This window comes from Salvelinus sp. IW2-2015, linkage group LG26, assembly GCF_002910315.2.
Source record: "Salvelinus sp. IW2-2015 linkage group LG26, ASM291031v2, whole genome shotgun sequence".
In the NCBI taxonomy this organism is placed as follows: domain Eukaryota; kingdom Metazoa; phylum Chordata; class Actinopteri; order Salmoniformes; family Salmonidae; genus Salvelinus; species Salvelinus sp. IW2-2015.
This window is the reverse complement of record NC_036866.1, coordinates 1,247,826-1,267,157: the sequence shown is the minus strand read 5'-3', so window position 1 is coordinate 1,267,157 and position 19,332 is coordinate 1,247,826. Positions and strand designations below refer to the sequence as shown.

The 19,332-nt window shown below is 40.7% G+C and overlaps 1 protein-coding gene across 1 annotated transcript in view; it reads right to left on the bottom strand.

Moving 5' to 3' along the window:
- Nucleotides 1-15,783, bottom strand: part of alpi.1 (alkaline phosphatase, intestinal, tandem duplicate 1) — a 37,770-nt gene extending 21,987 nt beyond the window's left edge. The window contains exons 1-8 of the mRNA XM_023970755.2: nt 15,603-15,783; nt 14,844-14,969; nt 13,175-13,290; nt 12,287-12,461; nt 4,917-5,089; nt 4,001-4,135; nt 1,958-2,033; nt 1,219-1,353 (exon numbers count right to left, since the gene is read on the bottom strand). Coding sequence (XP_023826523.1) covers nt 1,219-1,353; nt 1,958-2,033; nt 4,001-4,135; nt 4,917-5,089; nt 12,287-12,461; nt 13,175-13,290; nt 14,844-14,969; nt 15,603-15,699 — 1,033 coding nt within the window. The 5' untranslated portion in view covers nt 15,700-15,783. The remainder of the gene's footprint in view (nt 1-1,218; nt 1,354-1,957; nt 2,034-4,000; nt 4,136-4,916; nt 5,090-12,286; nt 12,462-13,174; nt 13,291-14,843; nt 14,970-15,602) is intronic.
- Nucleotides 15,784-19,332: the final 3,549 nt, after the last annotated feature.

Below are 19,332 nucleotides of genomic sequence, written 5' to 3'. Positions count from 1 at the left end.
CAAAACAATCTTGAAGCAGACCACAGCTTGTCATTAACACACTTTCAACAACCACAGCTTTTCCAATACAACCACAGCTTTCAATACAACCACAGCTTCAATACACACTGCTTCAATCACAGCTTTCAATACAACCACTGCTGTCATATACAACCACACTGTCAATACAATCACAGCTGTCATTAACAACCACAGCTGTACATTACAACCACAGCTGTCATTACAACCACAGCTGTCAATACAACCACAGCTGTCAATACAATCACAGCTTTAATACAACCACAGCTTTCAATAGCAACCACAGCTTTCAATAGCAACCACAGCTTTCAATACAACACTGCTTTCAATACAACCACAGCTTTCAATACAAGCCCTGCCTTGTCACTACCCAACCACAACTGTCAATTACAATCACAGCTGTCATTACAACCACAGCTTGTCATTACAACCACAGCTGTCATTACAAACCACAGCTGTCAATACAAACACAAGCTGCAATACAATCACAGCTTTTCAATACAACCACAGCTTTCAATACAACCACGAGCTTTCAATACAACCATGCTTTCAATACAACCACAGCTTTCAATACAACCACAGCTTTCAAATACAACATACAAACAGCTTTACAATACCAACTTCACATTACAACCAACCATGCTGTTTCATACAACCACAGCTTTCAATACAACCCACAGCTTTCAATACAACCACAGGCTTTCAATACCAACCACTGCTGTCAATACAACCACTGCGTGTCAATACAACACAGCTGACAATGGCAAACCAACAGCTGTCAATACAACCACAGCTGTCAATACATGCTGGCAGTAATTGCTGTCAAAAATTACAATATCATAAATGCAAAACAGTATGCAGCCTGGGTAAATGTTTCATCTTAGCAGTTCTTGTTGTATATGTAATAGTAGCCCTGCTACAGTATGTGTTTAAATAAAGTACTCATCTTTTACAAAGAGAAGTAGCCTTGGGGTTTTAAATAAATGGTACTCATTTTTTACAAAGAATATTTTACAAAGAGGAAGTAGCCTTTGGTTTTAAAAAAGGTACTCATCTTCTACAAAGAGGAAGTAGCCTTTGGGTTTTAAATAAAGGTACTCATCTTCTACAAAGAGGAAGTGCCTTTGGTTTTTAAATAAATGGTTACTCATCTTTTTACAAAGAGGAAGTAGCCTTTGGGTTTTAAATAAAGGTACTCATCTTCTACAAAGAGGAAGTAGCCTTTGGGGTTCTTGCTGAGGATCTGAATGGCTTTCTCTGTCATCTCGACGATGGACGGGTCACGTGTGGCATTCCGGAAAACCTCAAACCGCATGTCCTTTGGCTCAAAGAGACCTGCCGCCACAAGAAGGAAAGAGAGAGGGAGGAAGAAAGTAATAAAAGAGAGAACACAATGTTGGGAACGCAGTTCACCTTTTGGTAACGGTTAATGACAGAAGTACGTTTTTCCTGGTGAAGAAAAACTGAAGCCCCCCCGTGTACGTCATCCATATTAGGAAATCATCAATTCTCAGACAAAACTTCAGTGACAGTCTTATCATTCATTAGTCAATAGAATGGCATGGTATATATAACACCAACAKCAAAAAACATTCATATACACTAGCGGCTAAGGGAATGTATGTTTGTGGGTGTTTGTGAGTGTGTTTGATAGTACGTGGGGCTGTGTGTAGGGTGTGCYCATATGTGTGTGACATAGAGGAGGCTGGTGGGAGGAGCTATAGGAAGACGGGCTCATTGTAATGGCTGGAATGGAGAAAAAAGACATAACGGTAGAAAACGTATCAAACARATGGAAACCATGGAAACCACGTTTGACTCCGTTCCATGTATTCCATTCCAGACGTTACATCCTCCTATAGCTCCTCCGACCAGCCGCCTCTGATGTGTGTGTGTCTGTGTGTCCATTTATACAGAATGTTGATAAAAACCAACCTACCCAGGAGACGGTCGGTAGTCTTTACATTAATCTCGTCAAACTGCTTCCTGTGCCAAACATACTGGGAATTCTTGTGCTGAAACACAGACATCATAGAGAGACACAGAGGACACTGTTTGATTCATAGCTTTACATTGACGTCAAGCGATAACACAACATCAGTTGCACCTAACAATTTTTACTGGCAATTAAGTAGTAAATACAGGCCTAAGCTGTAAATTACGCCTGGCTCATGTTCAGTGGGTAACAAATGGAAGAAAACAGACTGGAACAGGATATCAACCTGGACTTAGTCACTGTTACTAGCCTGCTACCACCTGGTACTCAACCCTGCACCTTAGAGACTGCTGCCCTATGTACATAGACATGGAACACTGGTCATTTTAATAATGGAACACTGGTCACTAATAATGGAACACTGGTCATTTTAATAATGGAACACTAGTCACTAATAATGGAACACTGGTCATTTAAAAAATGGAACACTAGTCACTAATAATGGAACACTGGTCACTAATAATGGAACACTGGTCATTTTAATAATGGAACACTAGTCACTAATAATGGAACACTGGTCACTAATAATGTTTGCATACTGTTTTACCTATTCCATATGTATAATACTGTATTCTAGTCATGGCTCATCCTATTTAACTACTGCTGTACACACCTTTTCTATTCATATACTGTCCATACTCTCTATATACACCATGCCTTCAGAAAATATCTATACCCCTTGACTTACTCCAAATTTTGTTGTGTTACAGGCTGAATTCAAAATTGATTAAATACAATTTCTTCTCACCCATATACACACAATATCCCATAATGACAAAGTGAAACATACATAAATATCTAATTTACATCAGTATTCACCACCTCTGAGTGTATACATCTTAGAATCACCTTTGGCAGTGAWTACAGCTGAGTCTTTCACGGTAAGTCTCTAAGAGCTTTGCACATCTGGATTGAACAATATTTGCATGCTCTGTCAAGTCAGTTGTTGATCATTGCTKGACAGCCATTTTCAAGTCTTGCCATAMATTTTCAAGCTGATTTAAGTCAAAACTGTAACTGGGCCACTCAGAACTTTCAATTTCGTCATGGTAWGCAACTCCAGTGTATWTTTGGCCTTATGTTTTAGGCTATTGTCCTGATGAAAGGTACGTTTGTCTCCCAGTGTTTGTTGGAAAGCAGACTGAACCAAGTTTTCCTCTGATTTTTCCTGTGCTCAGCTCTATTCATTTTCTTTTTATCCTCCCTCCATTTGCCGATGACAAGCATACSCATAACATGATGCAGCCACCACCATGCTTGAAAATATGAAGAGTGGTACTCTGTGATGAGCTGTAATGAATTTGCCCCAACATAAAGCTTTGTATTCAGGACATTAAGTTCATTTCTTTGCCACCTTTTTTGCAGTAGTACTTTATTGCCTTGTTGCAAGCAGGCTGCATGTTTTGGAATATTCCTTCTTTTCACTATGTCAATTAGGTTAGTATTGTAGAGTAACTACAATGTTACAACAAAAATAATCTGTTGCAATTAGTTTTACATTGTGTGCCCAAATGAACATGACCATGACAGTTATTTTTCCACTTTCATAAGGGAACTGGCTGAAGTTCTGTGGGGTTCAGTTTCCAGAAAACTACAGTTCTGTGGGGTTCTAACAGACAACAGGTTCCAGAACACTAACACAGTTCTGTGGGGTTCTAACAGACAACAGCTTCCAGAACACTAACACAGTTCTGTGGGGTTCTAACAGACAACAGGTTCCAGAACACTAACACAGTTCTGTGGGGTTCTAACAAGACAACAGTTCCAGAACACTAACACAGTTCTGTGGGGTTCTAACAGACAACAGGGTCCAGAACACTAACACAGTTCTGTGGGGTTCTAACAGACAACAGGTTACAGAACACTAACACAGTTCTGTGGGGTTCTAACAGACAACAGCTTCCAGAACACTAACACATCCTTAGATGTAAAGGCTCATACAATATCCCCTCAATGTGACCAACAACGGACATTATCAATGTGTACCTGCTGGGCCTTCATCCAGACGTCAATGAGGTTCCTCTTATCTTTCCGATCCCCTTTCCGGGACGAGGAAGTGGGGTACTCAGGGTCTGGAGTTCCCTTTGGTGTCATATACATCCGCCCCCCACCCAGGATAACCTGATGCACCAGATAGATACTTCATATTACTGTGTACATTCCACACACAGTAAGTAGTACAGTATGTCCCAATCCTGGTCCTGGGGACCTAAAGGTGTGCATATTTGAGTTTTTTGCCCTTGGACTAACACACGTAAATCAGGTCAAATGCTTGATGTTGGTTACTGTTACCACAGGGTGAACTGCTTTCCCCAGATTCTGTTTTCTCTATTTTCTCTCCTCCTCCCTCTTCCAAATCATATCAAATTGTATTAGGCACATGCGCCGAATACAACAGGTGTAGACCTCACAGTGAAATGCTTACTTACGAGCCCCTAACCAACAGTGCAGTTTCAAAAAAAGACTCTCTCTGTCCTTGTTGAGTGCTCGGGCCCAAAACTAAAATCTGCATCCCTTTGGGACTCTACCCACTGGGCAAACCATTGGTTGGGATTAATGATATTTCTACATCATTTCAACCCAAAAAAAGTCAAGGTGATGACATTGAATCAAAGTGGAAACATTTTTGTATTTGAATAAAAATCTATGTAAGGGAATTTCTGTTTTATATTTTTCACTCAATGTTTAACCTAAATCCAATGACATGGTGAATTATTTTGTCAATTTCGTGTTAAATTCAGTTTAGTTGACAACTGAACCAAATCAAAAATAGTCGTTGAACTGACATCTGTGCCCAGTGGGTTAGGACCAGGTTTGGGAAATACTGCAGTGAAAAGCAATGACTGGAGATGATAGTATATATACACTGTGATACCAATAAAAGGCCTTCATGGAGACTTACATCAATGTCAACGTTGGTCACCAGCTGTGTGGCAATGTCGACACAGCCCTGTCGGCGGGCACTAGAGGGAATGTCAGCATCGCTGTACCAGCTGCGGCTCACTGAGTGGGCATAGGCGGCAGCAGGAGAGGCATGCTGTACACGAGTGGTGGTCACGATGCCCACTGACTTCCCTGGAACACATATCCCATTGACAAAACACAGAGGTGTACGGTGTCCATATTAGGACACACGTCCACACCCTAGACATGCACACACTAGTCACTGACAGACACAAAAAACAACTGATTCTACAATGGTACTCCATCTATGAAATTATATTGAGGCATACAAACATTTTAAATAGACGCTCTTATTCTTAGTGACTAACAGCATGTTCACATAGTCGGCTCAGGGTTTGGAACTAGCAACCTTTGGTTACTAGCCAACCACTGGGCTACCTGCAGCTCACAAAATGATTTCTACTTGAGTCTACATCTACAGCATGGTAACTACCAACTCAATGTCCACAAATGTCTGGGAAATTGCGTTTAAAAGTATTTTATTGTGTGCAGGTCGTTAATCTGTGTAGGAATGAATCCCGGCCTTAAATATAAGAATCAATGATTAACAAGTATAAGGGTTATGGGTCTTAAAGGCCCAATGCAGCCATTTTAAATCAATATCAAATCATTTCTGTGTAACAATTAAGTACCTTACAGTAATAGATTTCCATTAAAATGGGCAAAAATGGCTTTTTAGCAAAAAACTATTTCTCAAGCAAGAAATGTGCTACAACTGCCTGTGAGTGGTCTGAGTGGGGATGGGAAAAGGGAAAACTAGCTGTTATTGGCAGAGAGGTTTGGAACTCTTTTTGTTATTGGTCTATTAACCAATTTACCACATGGTGATGTCACCATGGAAAGCCGAAACTCCCACCCAAGCTAACCTGCTGATTAGAAGGTCCTGTGCCGATTTTATTTTCAAACAGCAACTATGAGGAATTTGTTCACACTTTTACAGTGTTAGTTTCATCAGCTGTTGTAAAATATAATATAAAACACAGGGAAAAAAATATAATTTGGACTGCACTGGACCTTTAAGGGTTACTTAATATCAGATTATCGTTTTACTCCCAGACACAGTAGATAATGAGTTGAGAACATTGCACTTTAGATAACCTTGCAATCCTATCATCCTCATCTATCTATCTATGGTGGAGTTTGTGAGGGTGTGGATACAAGATATATATAATGAGTGAACCTTGACCATTTGTAAGCCCCGCCCCCTTGGTTACTGTTGCTACCTCAAACAACCGTTTCAATTACACTTTGAAACTACTAGAGAAAACTCCACTCGATGAACTCAAACTGTGTTTTTGACAATGAAATCAAACACAAACGACCCCTTGCTAATCTGGACACTCGCTTTTGTTGAACTGTCATTAAAACTGCTTGACGGTAAAATTGGTAAAAATAAACCTGGTTAAAATCAAGTTTGTAGTCTGGCTAGCCACTGGATGGCTCTGAATGCATTGTCAGCGTGCAGTCAAAGCTACTAACCAATTTTGGAACTAATTAGTCATCTAAAATCATATTCTGCTGTCAACAGTAGATGAGAGTTGTATTCATAATATAACGTTGGCTAACTTAGCTAGCTAACATGCATTTGGAGAAAACAAGTTATATTAACTGACTAGCTAGCGTTAGCAATGGTGGTCAATGAGACACTGAGACTAAGACAAGACCAAGACTGAGAGCTAGCTAACCAGCTACCAAACAATGCATCTTGGCATCATTTTCTGATTTGTAAAATGCTCCATCAATAGGCTCTGTATTTCAGGAATCACAGTCGTGACTACCCCTGGTGCACATTTCAATTATTTAGCCGTTTAAGCGATACATTTTTTCATGAAAAGTCTCTGCCAGTATGACTTTTGCCATTGTCCTCATTGGCTTCCAATACGTTTGAAACGTAATGGTGGAGAGTCGACTTCAGAAGAGAAGATTCCTCGACTCCTTGACAACTGAGAGTCAGAGTCGACTCCAAAAGTCCTGTCTAGGCAGCTAGGCTGACGTAGGTTACTGGTTATCCTTGAATATTTTGGTAAGTAGAGATTGTAAGAAGGCTCCATGTGTATTGCTAATCAATTACCCAGATCATTAGGGTTAGCATTTTTTTACTCTTTAAATGGTAATTAAGCTAGTGAGACACAGTATATATACAATACCAGTCAAAAGTTTGGACACACCTACTCATTCAAGGGTTTTTATTTATTTTTTACAATTTTCTACATTGTAGAACATCAACACTATGAAATAACACTTATGGGATCATGTAGTATCCAAGAAAGTGTTAAACAATTTAAAATATATTTTAGATTCTTCAAAGTAGCCACCCTTTGTCTTGATAACAGCTTTGCACTCTTGACATTCTCTCAACCAGCTTCACCTGGAATGCTTTTCTAACAGTCTTGAAGGAGTTCCCACATATGCTGAGCATTTGTTGGCTGCATTTCAGTGGTAGAAAAAGTACTAAATTGTCAAACTTAAGTAAAAGTAAAGATACCTTAATAGAAAATGACTCAAGTAAAAGTGAAAGTCACCCAGTAAATATTACTTGTGTAAAAGTATAAGTTTTAAATATACTTAAGTATCAAAAGTGAATGTAATTGCTAAAAACACTTATGTACAAAAGTAAAAGTATAAATCATTTCAAATTGGTTATATTAAGCAAACCAGACGGCCCATCTATTTTTAAATGTTAAAAAAAAATATTTTCCTGCTAAGCATTCAAAATGTAATGAGAACTTTTAGGTGTCATGGAAAATGTATGGAGTAAAAAGTACATTATTTTCATTAGGAATGTAGTGAAGTAAATACTATATAAATAGTAAAGTACAGATACCCCCAAAATCTAGTTAAGTAGTACTTTGAAGTACTTTTACTTAAGTACTTTAAACCACTGCTGCTTTCCTTCACTCTGCAGTCCAACTCATCCCAAACTCATCCCAAACCATCTCAATTGGGTTGAAGTCGGGTGACTGTGGAGGCCAGGTCATCTGATGCAGCACTCCATCACCCTCCTTCTTGGTCAAATCGCCCTTACACAGCCTGAAAGTGTGTTTTGGATCATGTTGAAAAACAAATGATAGTCCCACTAAGCGCAAACCAGATGGGATGACGTATCGCTGCAGACCGCTGTGGTATCCATGCTGGTTAAGTGTGCCTTGAATTCTAAATAAATCACTGACAGTGTAAACAGCAAAACACCTCCTCCTCCATGCTTTACGGTGGGAACCACACATGCGGAGATCATCCGTTCCCCTAACAATTATTATTTAATTTTTTTGTGAAAGAGCAGTTGGAAACAAAAATCACACATTTGGACTCATCAGACCAAAGGACCGAGTTCCACCAGTCTAATGTCCATTGCTCATGTTTCTCTGCCCAGGCAAGTCTCTTCTTATTGGTGTCCTTTAGTAGTGGTTTCTTTGCTGCAATTCGACCATGAAGGCCTGATTCACACAGTCTCCTCTGAACAGTTGATGTTGAGATATATCTATTACTTGAACTCTGTGAAGCATTTATTTAGGCTGCAATTTCTGAGGCCGATAACTCTAATGAACTTATCCTCTGCAGCAGAGGTAACTCTGGGTCTTCCTTTCCTGTGGCGGTCCTCATGAGTGCCAGTTTCATCATAGCGCTTTTGAATGGTGTTTGCGACTGCACAAATTTTCCAGTTGGTGGTTGAAGATATCCCTCTAGTGGTGTGGGGGCTGTGCCTTGGCAAAGTGGGTGGGGTTATATCCTTCCTGTTTGGCCCTGTCCGGGGGTATCATCGGATGGGGCCACAGTGTCTCCTGACCCTCCTGTCTCAGCCTCCAGTATTTATGCTGCATTAGTTTATGTGTCGGGGGGCTAGGGTCAGTCTGTTATATCTGGAGTACTTCTGTCTTATCCGGTGTCCTGTGTGAATTTAAGTATGCTCTCTCTAATTCTCTCTTTTCTCTTTCTTTCTCTCTCTCGGAGGACCTGAGCCCTAGGACCATGCCTCAGGACGACCTGACATGATGACTCCTTGCTGTCCCCAGTCCACCTGGCCATGCTGCTGCTCCAGTTTCAACTGTTCTGCCTGCGGCTATGGAACCCTGACCTGTTCACCGGACGTGCTACCTGTCCCAGACCTGCTGTTTTCAACTCTCTAGAGACCGCAGGAGCGGTAGAGATACTCTTAATGATCGGCTATGAAAAGCCAACTGACATTTACTCCTGAGGTGCTGCACCCTCGACAACTACTGTGATTATTATTATTTGACCATGCTGGTCATTTATCGCAAATTTGAACATCTTGGCCATGTTCTGTTATAATCTCCACCCGGCACAGCCAGAAGAGGACTGGCCACCCCTCATAGCCTAGTTCCTCTCTAGGTTTCTTCCTAGGTTTTGGCCTTTCTAGGGAGTTTTTCCTAGCCACCGTGCTTCTACGCCTGCATTGCTTGCTGTTTGGGGTTTTAGGCTGGGTTTCTGTACAGCACTTTGAGATATCAGCTGATGTACGAAGGGCTATATAAATAAATTTGATTTGATTTTATTCCATATTGACTGACCTTCATGTCTTAAAGTAATGATGGACTCTCATTTCTCTTTGCTTATTTGAGCTGTTCTTGCCATAATATGGGCTTGATATTTTACCAAATAGGGCTATCTTCTGTATACCACCCCTACCTTGTCACAACACAACTGATTGGCTCAAATGTATTAAGAGGGAAAAATTCCACAAATTAACTTTTAACAAGGCACACCTGCCAATTGAAATGCATTCCAGGTGACGACCTCATTAAGCTGGTTGAGATAATGCCAAGAGTGTGCAAAGCTGTCATCAAGGCAAGGAGTGGCTACTTTGAATAATCTAATTTATATAATAGATTTTGATTTGTTTAACACCTGTTTGGTTACTACATGATTCCATATGTGTTATTTCATAGTTCTGATGTCTTCACTATTATTCTACAATGTAGAAAATAGTAAAAAATAAAGAAAAACCCTTGAATGAGTAGGTGTGTCCAAACATTTGACTGTTACTGTAATTGTGGCAATAATTTGTGTTTAACATACAGGTAACTGCCAAAATAAAGGAAACACCAACATAAAGTGTCCTGATAGGGTCTTGGGCCACCACGAGCCAGAACAGCTTCAATGCACCTTGGCTTAGATTCTACAAGTGTCTGGAATTTTATTGAAGGGATGCGACACCGTTCTTCCACAATAAATTCAATCATTTGAATGTATTTTTTATGGTGGTGGAAAACGCTGTCTCAGGCACTGTTCCAGAATCTCCCATCAGTGTTAAATCGGGTTGAGATCTGGTGACTGAGACAGCAATGGCATATGGTTTACATCGTTTACATGCTCATCAAAGCATTCAGGTACCTCTCGTGCCCTGTGGATGGGGGCATTGTCATCCTATAGGGGCGTAGCCATGGTAGCCAAAATAATGACCTGCCCACCATTTTTTTTACTTGACCATGTGTGGAAGCCCCTGCTTTCTATATATTGTACTTGGTATCTCTCATTTACTCAAGTGCTTCCTTTTTTTGGCAGTTACCTGTATACTGTCTTCATAGCCCTTTCCTGAAGTCAATGACCAAAAGCGCCCCCTTCAGCCTATTATATTTTAGAAATTCATAATTAATAAAGATATATATTTATTTTTTTACTGCGAAAATTGTGTGTTGCTATGTCAAACAGTTTTGTTATATTTCAGTCTTCTGTGATGTATATAAAAGGTAATATTGGGACGCAACCTCTTTTTCTGACATGGTACAGGTATCATCTTTTTTTAAAGCCCATAACCATGTGTGTGAGGTGTATACTTTTGTTTCAAAGTAGATTTGTTTAAGACTACCAAGAAATACTCTGTGTGACCCTGGTGGCAGGTAMCCTGGTGGTTAGGAGTGTTGAGCCAGTAACCAAAAGGTTGTTGGATCAAAGCCCCAAGCTGACAAGTTAAAACTCTGTTGTTCTACTCCTGAGCAAGGCAATTAGCCCCCTGTTCCCCGCGCGCCAAAGATGTGGATGTCGATTAAGGCAGCCTTCCACACCTCTCTGATTCAGAGGTTTTGGGTTAAAATGCAGACGACACTTTTCAGTTGAATGCATTCAGTTGTACAACTGACTAGATATCCCCCTTTCTTCCCCCTTCATTTAGCCCACCGCAGTAAAAGGTTAAATTGAAAGTTACAGAGGTATAAATATCATACCATATCAGTAACTTTTTCACTCATCATTATTCACATTTCCTTCATGATTATCCTTAACCGTGGTAGCATTCACATGGATGTAGAAGTGTTCAGAAACACATTATATTCTTATTTACAATAAAAGTGACTCCGTAATGACACAGTACATTATTTACCATTCATTCTTATTGGGCATAAAATAATCTGAAACACAAACAAAACAAACAGAAAATGCATCCAACGAGTTTGTTGAATCACAAGCTTGATGTAATCATTGCCAAGAATTTAGGACCAAATTCTAAACTTTTGACTACTTTGATACACTGTAAGTGAATTTGTCCACATACTTATGACACCTTTAAATGGGGGGACTAGATACATCAAGGTCATTCAATTCTAAAGGTCAAACAGATAGGTATGAAAATCCCCTCAAATTAAAGGTGACATTCTGTACTGTCGTCTCATATTTAAACATCTCAAATCCAAAATTCTGGAGTATAGAGCCAAAGTGAAAGGTTTTGCTTCACTGTCCATGTCAATAAATATATGTAGTGGAGCGTATATGTAGATAGTACATTTTATGTTTAGGTTTCAATATATCACAAACTGTTTCTGCATATTGGTTAGTGATTTGGAAACTTTAAAACTGTACATCTGTCTATTTATCAAAAGTTACTGACAGGAAGCAGTGACAGCATAATTTTGAACTTATGTTTTCAATAGTATTCAACTTAATCAGGTTAAAAACTGCTGAATGAGTCCAAAAATGTGCTGAGATTAATGACTTTTGATGATATACCAGACATTGTCTAAACATGTTTGCCATGTCTACGCTGGCATTGCAGCTGTAACTATTTTTTAGCTCATTTTGGTCCAGTCTTGTCAAATTGGAGTCAGAATTGAGAGTGTTGACTCCAACGACTCCGATACTATAGCTACAAACACAAAACAGGTTAGCGACAGTTGCTATCCACCGGAGCGTTGCGATTGGTTATCCAAAATGTTTGGGGCGGGACTTAGCGAAGGGTCAATTGTGCAATGGAATGTGTATGGGGTGGCTGTGGATGGGTAGTGGAAGTGAGCGTTTGTGTGTTTTTTGTTTTTGCTTGTCTGTATAAAATGAGTGTGTATGTGTTGCGGTACAACATACCTTGTGCTTTGGCGCGATGTAGCACGGAGTACACTTCATTCCCAAACGTGGTGTTGCACTCGTAGGCCACTGCATTGGCGCTAAGGCCCACTGTCTTAGCGTTAGCCTTCACTCCGCAGTGGTACGCTGTAGCTGTGCTAGCGCTGTCTGCTACCTGCTTATCAACGCTGTACGTCTGTATGGCACAAAACAAACACATACACACTCAAATTATGGGGCATAGCGATACATAAGTACTGGAACAACCTTTCCCCAACACCTAGGAACCTCGCCAAGAGGCTTAGAGCTCTTTGCGTAACAGCTAAGCTGCAATAGCTACTAAAGTCCAAAGTCCGAAGTCTCTTCTTGACTCTTAAACACTAGTTTATAAGATAACGTACAACTTTGCAGTCTATCTTGGGTTGGAATCTTAGGGAAACATAAAAAATAAAAAAAAGGAGGGGTCATTGAGTCCCTGTAAATTACATTATTTTCTTTGCCATTCAGTGCACCTTATCTGATGAATGTGAGAGAAGCTGGAAAGGACATCGAAGAGACCGGAAATTCTTATCAAAATGTGTAGAATTCAATGGAGAATGAAAAGATTTTGGAATTATGTTTGGCTAACTTCTATCTGACCATAGACCTAAATTCTGTGTTTCCTGCTTTCACCACAATGGTTGCATTTAAATTTAAATTGTCAAATTCAACTTAAGCTGTGTAACATTTTCTTACAACAACACCAAGAGGACTGTACTGAGCTGTAGTAGGGTGAAATACGACAAGATACAACATGTCAAGAGAACAGAGCATGCAAAACATCTTCCTGAAATGAAACCAAGGACTGAGTGAATTGAACGGATGCCTAGTGAGAGGTTTAGGGTGAAATAGTGCAGGGTTCCATCCGACCTTAGAGAGCGCGAGGTAAGGGAAGGTATCCATGGCGAGCACTGTCTCCTCCCCCGACCTTCCGTCCATCTGGCCCCTCAGGATGCGAGCCGCGGACACAGTGGACACACCCATCCCTGAGTGACAAATGAGATGACAATGATGTCATCCTCCCTCATTAATGTGCTCTAAGACCAAACACCAAACGTATTTCCTAATGTTTTTAATTGAGAAGCCTCTTATATTGATACAATTCTATTTATACTGAACAAAAATATAGACGCAACATACAACAATTTAAAATATCTGAATTACAGTTCATATAAATAAATAAATGAGGCCCTAATTCATGGATTTCACAAGACATAAATACATAAATGAGGCCCTAATTCATGGATTTCACATGACTGGGCAGGGGCGCAGCCATGTGTTGGCCTGGGAGGGCATAGGCCCACCCACTTGGAAGCCAGACCGACCCACTGGGGATCCAGTCCCAGCCAATCATAATTCGTTTTTCCTTACAAAAGGGCTTTACTAAGAACCTTGGCGTGACCTCGGACAACACCCTGTCGTTCTCTGCAAACATCAAAACAGTGACTCGCTCCTGCAGGTTCATGCTCTACAACATTCGTAGAGTACGACCCAACGTCATACAGGAAACGGATCAGGTCCTAGTTCAGTCACTTGTCATCTCCCATTCTGGACTACTGCAACTCGCTGTTGACTGGGCTCCCTGCGTGTGCCATCAAACCCCTGCGACTTATCCAGAACTTTGCAGCCCGCCTGGTGTTCAACCTTCCCATGTCACCCCGCTTCTCCGCACACTCCACTGGCTTCCAGTCGAAGCTCGCATACACTATAAGACCATGGTACTTGCCTACGGAACAGCAAGAGGAACTGCCCCTCCCTAACTTCAGGCTATGCTCAAACCCAACACCCCAACCCTCCCACACCGTTCTGCCAACCTCTGGTCTCTTGACCCTCCCACTCAGCCCAGTCCAAGCTCTTCTCTGTCCTGTCACCCCAATGGTGGAACCAGCTTCACCCTGAAGCTAGTACAACAGAGTCCCATCTTCTGAAAACATCTGAAACCTCTTCAAAGAGTATCTTAAATAACCCCCCCCCCCCGCAGTTTGTAAAATGACACTCACATTACTCTTCATTTCAGACTAGCTCTAACTTTGCTAATGTCTACTTTCTTGAGGAAAAATGTATTTACTGTGACTGTAATGTGCCTGTGATATGTGGATGTCTCACCTAGCTGTTTTAATTAAGATGAATGCACTAACTCTGGATACGAGCATCTGCTAAATAACTCAAATGGCAATGTAAATGACTCATGAAGGAGAAGAAGAAGAAGAACTTCCTCATAAATATCACAAAATAGACCTTTTCATGCAGAGTAGAAATTCTGTCAGCCAATGACAGAAACACTGAGACCTTGTGTCCCTCTAAGTGTGCATCTCAAAGCCGCTCTACTCTCTTTAAACCACGTTCGTTGGATGCACGCCTGGGCCTCGATAACTACAATTCCAATTATTTATCCAACAGTATTCCTCCAGTTTTACTCCTGTAATTGACAAAGAAATCCCTGTGCTAGATAGTGAAGTGTGCTCTGCAGTGCCAGATAATGCCGTGCTTTACGTAAACACCATCTGGTTATCGTATGTCTATGGTTCTGCCTCTTTACCGTCCCCCAGGAAGAGGATGATGTTCTTGGCGCGGTGCACTCGGGGGCGGAGTCTCAGCGCGGCTTGGAGTGTCTCCTTGGCCTGAGCATTCCAATAGGCTGGGTCCCTCTCTTTCTCCTGCTCCTCTATATTGGAAAAAAAAAACACAAAAGCACGTTACAGTTGAGACAATTGAGTAGACATTTTTCCTAGGGGACTTGGGTTCTGAGGAGGCGTCAAAAATGGACAAAACCAGTTAAGAAACACCTTGATGCCTCTCAGTCTCAGAATAGTGGCAGCAGTCCTGATGGTGTGAGGAAGACTGCACACAAAAACAACGGAAAGACAAACAGTCCATCCATCCCGTTGTGTCATAACAATTTACATAAGCTGGATCTGACACACACACACACACACTTTCTTTCTCTCCACTCACACACCTGACCACAATTACCACAGCTGAGGTTACCTGTGAGACGAACCAAGCCTAAGGTTACATGTGAGATGACTTTAAAAAGTTCACAGCCTCACAGTCTAGGAGCTCAGATGCAATAATTTAATAACCACCGTTTCGACAGGCAAGCTGTCGTCATCAGGGTAAAATACCTGTAAGACAAACCACGGCTGAGGTTAACTGTGAGATGAACCGCGGCTGAGGTTAGCTGTGAGACTAACCGCGGCTGAAGTTAGCTGTAAGCCCCATCCATCCGCCCGTCCACCCAGACCCCTGGTAATATTACCGGCAGTGACAATGCCACTGCTGGGTCCTGAATCCTCACCTTCAACTGTGACAGTACTCCCGGTAACGGCAAGCAGGAGAGAGGCCAGGAGGAGAGGGAGCAGCCTGAAGGCCCAGCTCTGTGGTGATGCCTGCATTACTGGCCTGGAGGATGGAAAAGCTGTCCCACCGACCCACACAGCACTCAGGAGGAGAGGAGAGTGTACCTCCTCAGACCTCCAGCCCAGCCTTTTAAAGCTCAGGGTGTGCTGTAAGCAAAGGGCCCTAGCCAGCTCATAGGCTTAGGCAGAGTGAGAGAGAGAGAAAGGGGAAGCAGGGACCACACAAGACCAAACTCCTCCAGTATCGTTCCACACTCAGAGGAGCCCCTCTCTCTTAAAAGGCTTGCCCCCACCCCCCCACCCCCCTCTCTCTTCTCTCCAGCTCACTCTCTAAAAATGTGTATTATTTAAAATGGAAATGTTTCTTTGATGTGGGAAATGCTCTAATGTGTATTTTTATACGCCAGTTAATTTAACAGAAAGGAAAAATGGCTGCCCAATGTGTGTTGGCATTGACGTACTGTAGTGCAAATCATAAATTACTCTTTTCATTTCTTAAAAATGTGAGAATGTACAATTCCCCATTCTTATTCTTGGGGGTGTTTTATTGAGTCATGATCTGAGCTGTGCTTTTCATGTTGGAAAAGGTTCAAATTTCAAATTTTCTTTCCTTTAAAGGGGAAATTCACTCCAAAACAATGTGAAATGTGTTCTTTGCATGTAAAAGACCTTCTACCGTACGGTAAATAATAATCCAGAAATGTTGGCTGTTTTTGATGGGAAGTAATGGGATATAAAGTGGGTTGCATTTTTCTTCCGTGAGGTAGTGGAGACTGCCTGTGGTGTTAATAAAATAAAACATCACACAAAGACAACAGTTAGTGTGTGAAACGAGGTGACGGGAGCCAACATTGTTCCTCCTACAACCACTGACTGACTCCAAGGTTTGGGTCTTGATGTTGAATGTCGAATGTTGATGTGAAAAAAAACAAAGGCTTGTAGAGGGGACTGCATCCTGTTATCCCTGTTGCCATGAGAAACCTCTGCCATGTCACAGTGACTCACACGCAGAGTAGCAGATTGTGGTTAGTCACGTGTACAGTGTGCCTAATCAAGAAGAGGAATCAGAGCAGAGGGGCATCACATGATTTGGGTAACAGCACATATACCACCATGGAAACAGAATAACTAGAATGGGGGAAATGTTTAACCTTTATTTAACTAGGCAAGTCAAAGCTCCATCACAGAACATTGACTTGAATGGGGAGGATGTCTGTTCAAGCAGTGGTGTAAAGTACTTAAGTAAAAATACTTTAAAGTACTACTTAAGTATTTTTGTGGGGTATCTGTACTTTACTTTACTATTTATATTTTCCCTGCCGTGTGCAACTTTCTTTATTTTGCATAGTTTATAGTTTATGCGCCGTTAGTCAGCACCTCCACACAAACTATTTTTTCTGGGTGTGCGCCAGCTCATGTTTTTTAATCTACTATTTGTATTTTTGACAACTTTCAACTTTTACTTCACTACATTCCTAAAGGAAATAATGTTATTTTTACTCCATACATTTTACGTGACACCCAAAGTACTCGTTACATTTTGAATGCTTAGCAAGACAGTAAAATTGTCCAATTCGCACACTTATCAAGAGAACACGTGGCCATCCCTTCTGCCTCTGATCTGGCGGACTCACTAAACACACATGCATCTTTTGTAAATGATGTCTGAGTGTTAAAAACAAGAAAATGGTGCCGCCTGCTTTGCTTATTAATAGAAGGAATTTAAAATGATTTACACTTTTACTATATTTGAGCAATTACATTTACTCTTGATACTTAAGTATATTTAGAACCAAATACTTTTAGGCTTTTACTCAAGTAGAATTTCAGTGACTTTTACTTTTACTTGAGTAAATTTCTATTAAGGTTTCTATACTTTTACTCAAGTATGACAATTGGGGACTTTTTCCACCACTGTGTTCAAGTCATTCTATTTCTACGTTGCACCAACACCAACCAAAATACCAGAGCAGACACGAGAGCCTCTGAGCTTGTGGAGGCAAGTCTGTCTATTATAATGAGGGATCTGTCTCTTGACTCTAAAAGGAAGGCTGGTTTATTTAGAGAGAGTTGCTGGGTTTCCATCAAGACAAGTGGAAATACCACAAGATCTGCCGGTCTTAACACAGCTTCAACTTCCACCAACAACTCACGTCTGTAAGTTAATTACTTACTTAAAAAAGCGTGTTTTAACAGGCTGAGTTTTTCTCCTAAAGCACAGAAGAGTACGGCAGTCACCAAATTTGACTTCTTCAGCAGATGACTAATGACTTACTGTGATAATTCTATCATGATGAACTTGTCAACATGCTCCAAGACTCTATTACTGTGGAGAGTGACAGAGTGGAATGTCATGGAAACTCACTTTATTATAACCCTAACCCTGTACACACCATTAAACGCTAACCCTGTACACACCATTAAACACTAACCCTGTATACACCACCAGTAAACACTAACCCTGTATGCACCACAACTAACCCTGTATACAACATTAAACACTAACCATATTATACACCATTAAACACTAACCATATATACACCATTAAACACTAACCCTGTACACCATTAAAACACTAACCTGTATACACCATTAACACTAACCCTGTAATACACCATTAAACACTAACCCTGTAACACATTAAACACTAACCTGTACACACCATTAAACACTGACCTGTATACACCATTAAACCTAACCCTGTATACACCATTAACACTAACCCTGTAACACCATTAACACTAACCCTGTAATCACCATTAAACACTAACCCTGTATACACATTAAAACACTAACCCTGTATACACCATTAAACACTAACCCTGTACACACCATTAAACACTAACCTTGTATACACCATTAAACACTAACCCTGTACACACCATTAAACACTAACCCTGTATACACCATTAAACACTAACCTTGTATACACCATTAAACACTAACCTGTATACACCATTAAACACTAAACCCTGTATACACCATTTAAACACTAACTTGTATACACCATTAAACACTAACCCTGTATACACCATTAAACACTAACCCTGTACACACCATTAACACTAACCCTGTATACAACATTAAACACTAACCCTGTATACACCATTAACACTACCCTGTACACACCATTAACAACTAACCTTGTATACACCATTAAACACTAACCCTGTACACACCATTAAACGCTAACCCTGTATACACATTAGAATGTACCCTGTATACACCATTAAATGCTAACCCTGTATACACCATTAGAATGTTACCTGTATACACCATTAAACACTAACCCTGTACAGACCATTAAACGCTTAACCCTGTATACACCATTAAACGCTAACCCTGTATACACCATTAAACCACTAACCCTGTATACAACCACACTAACCCTCTATTACACCACCACTAACCCTGTACACACCATTAAACGCTAACCGTGTATACACCATTAGAATGTACCTATATGCACACACTAACCCTGTATACACCATTAACACTAACCCTGTATACACCATTAAACACTAACCCTGTATACACCATTAAACTCTAACCCTGTATACACCATTAAACACTAACCCTGTATACACCATTAAACCTAACCTGTGTACACCATACATTACTAACCCTGTATACACCATTAAACACTAACCCCTGTATACACCATTAAC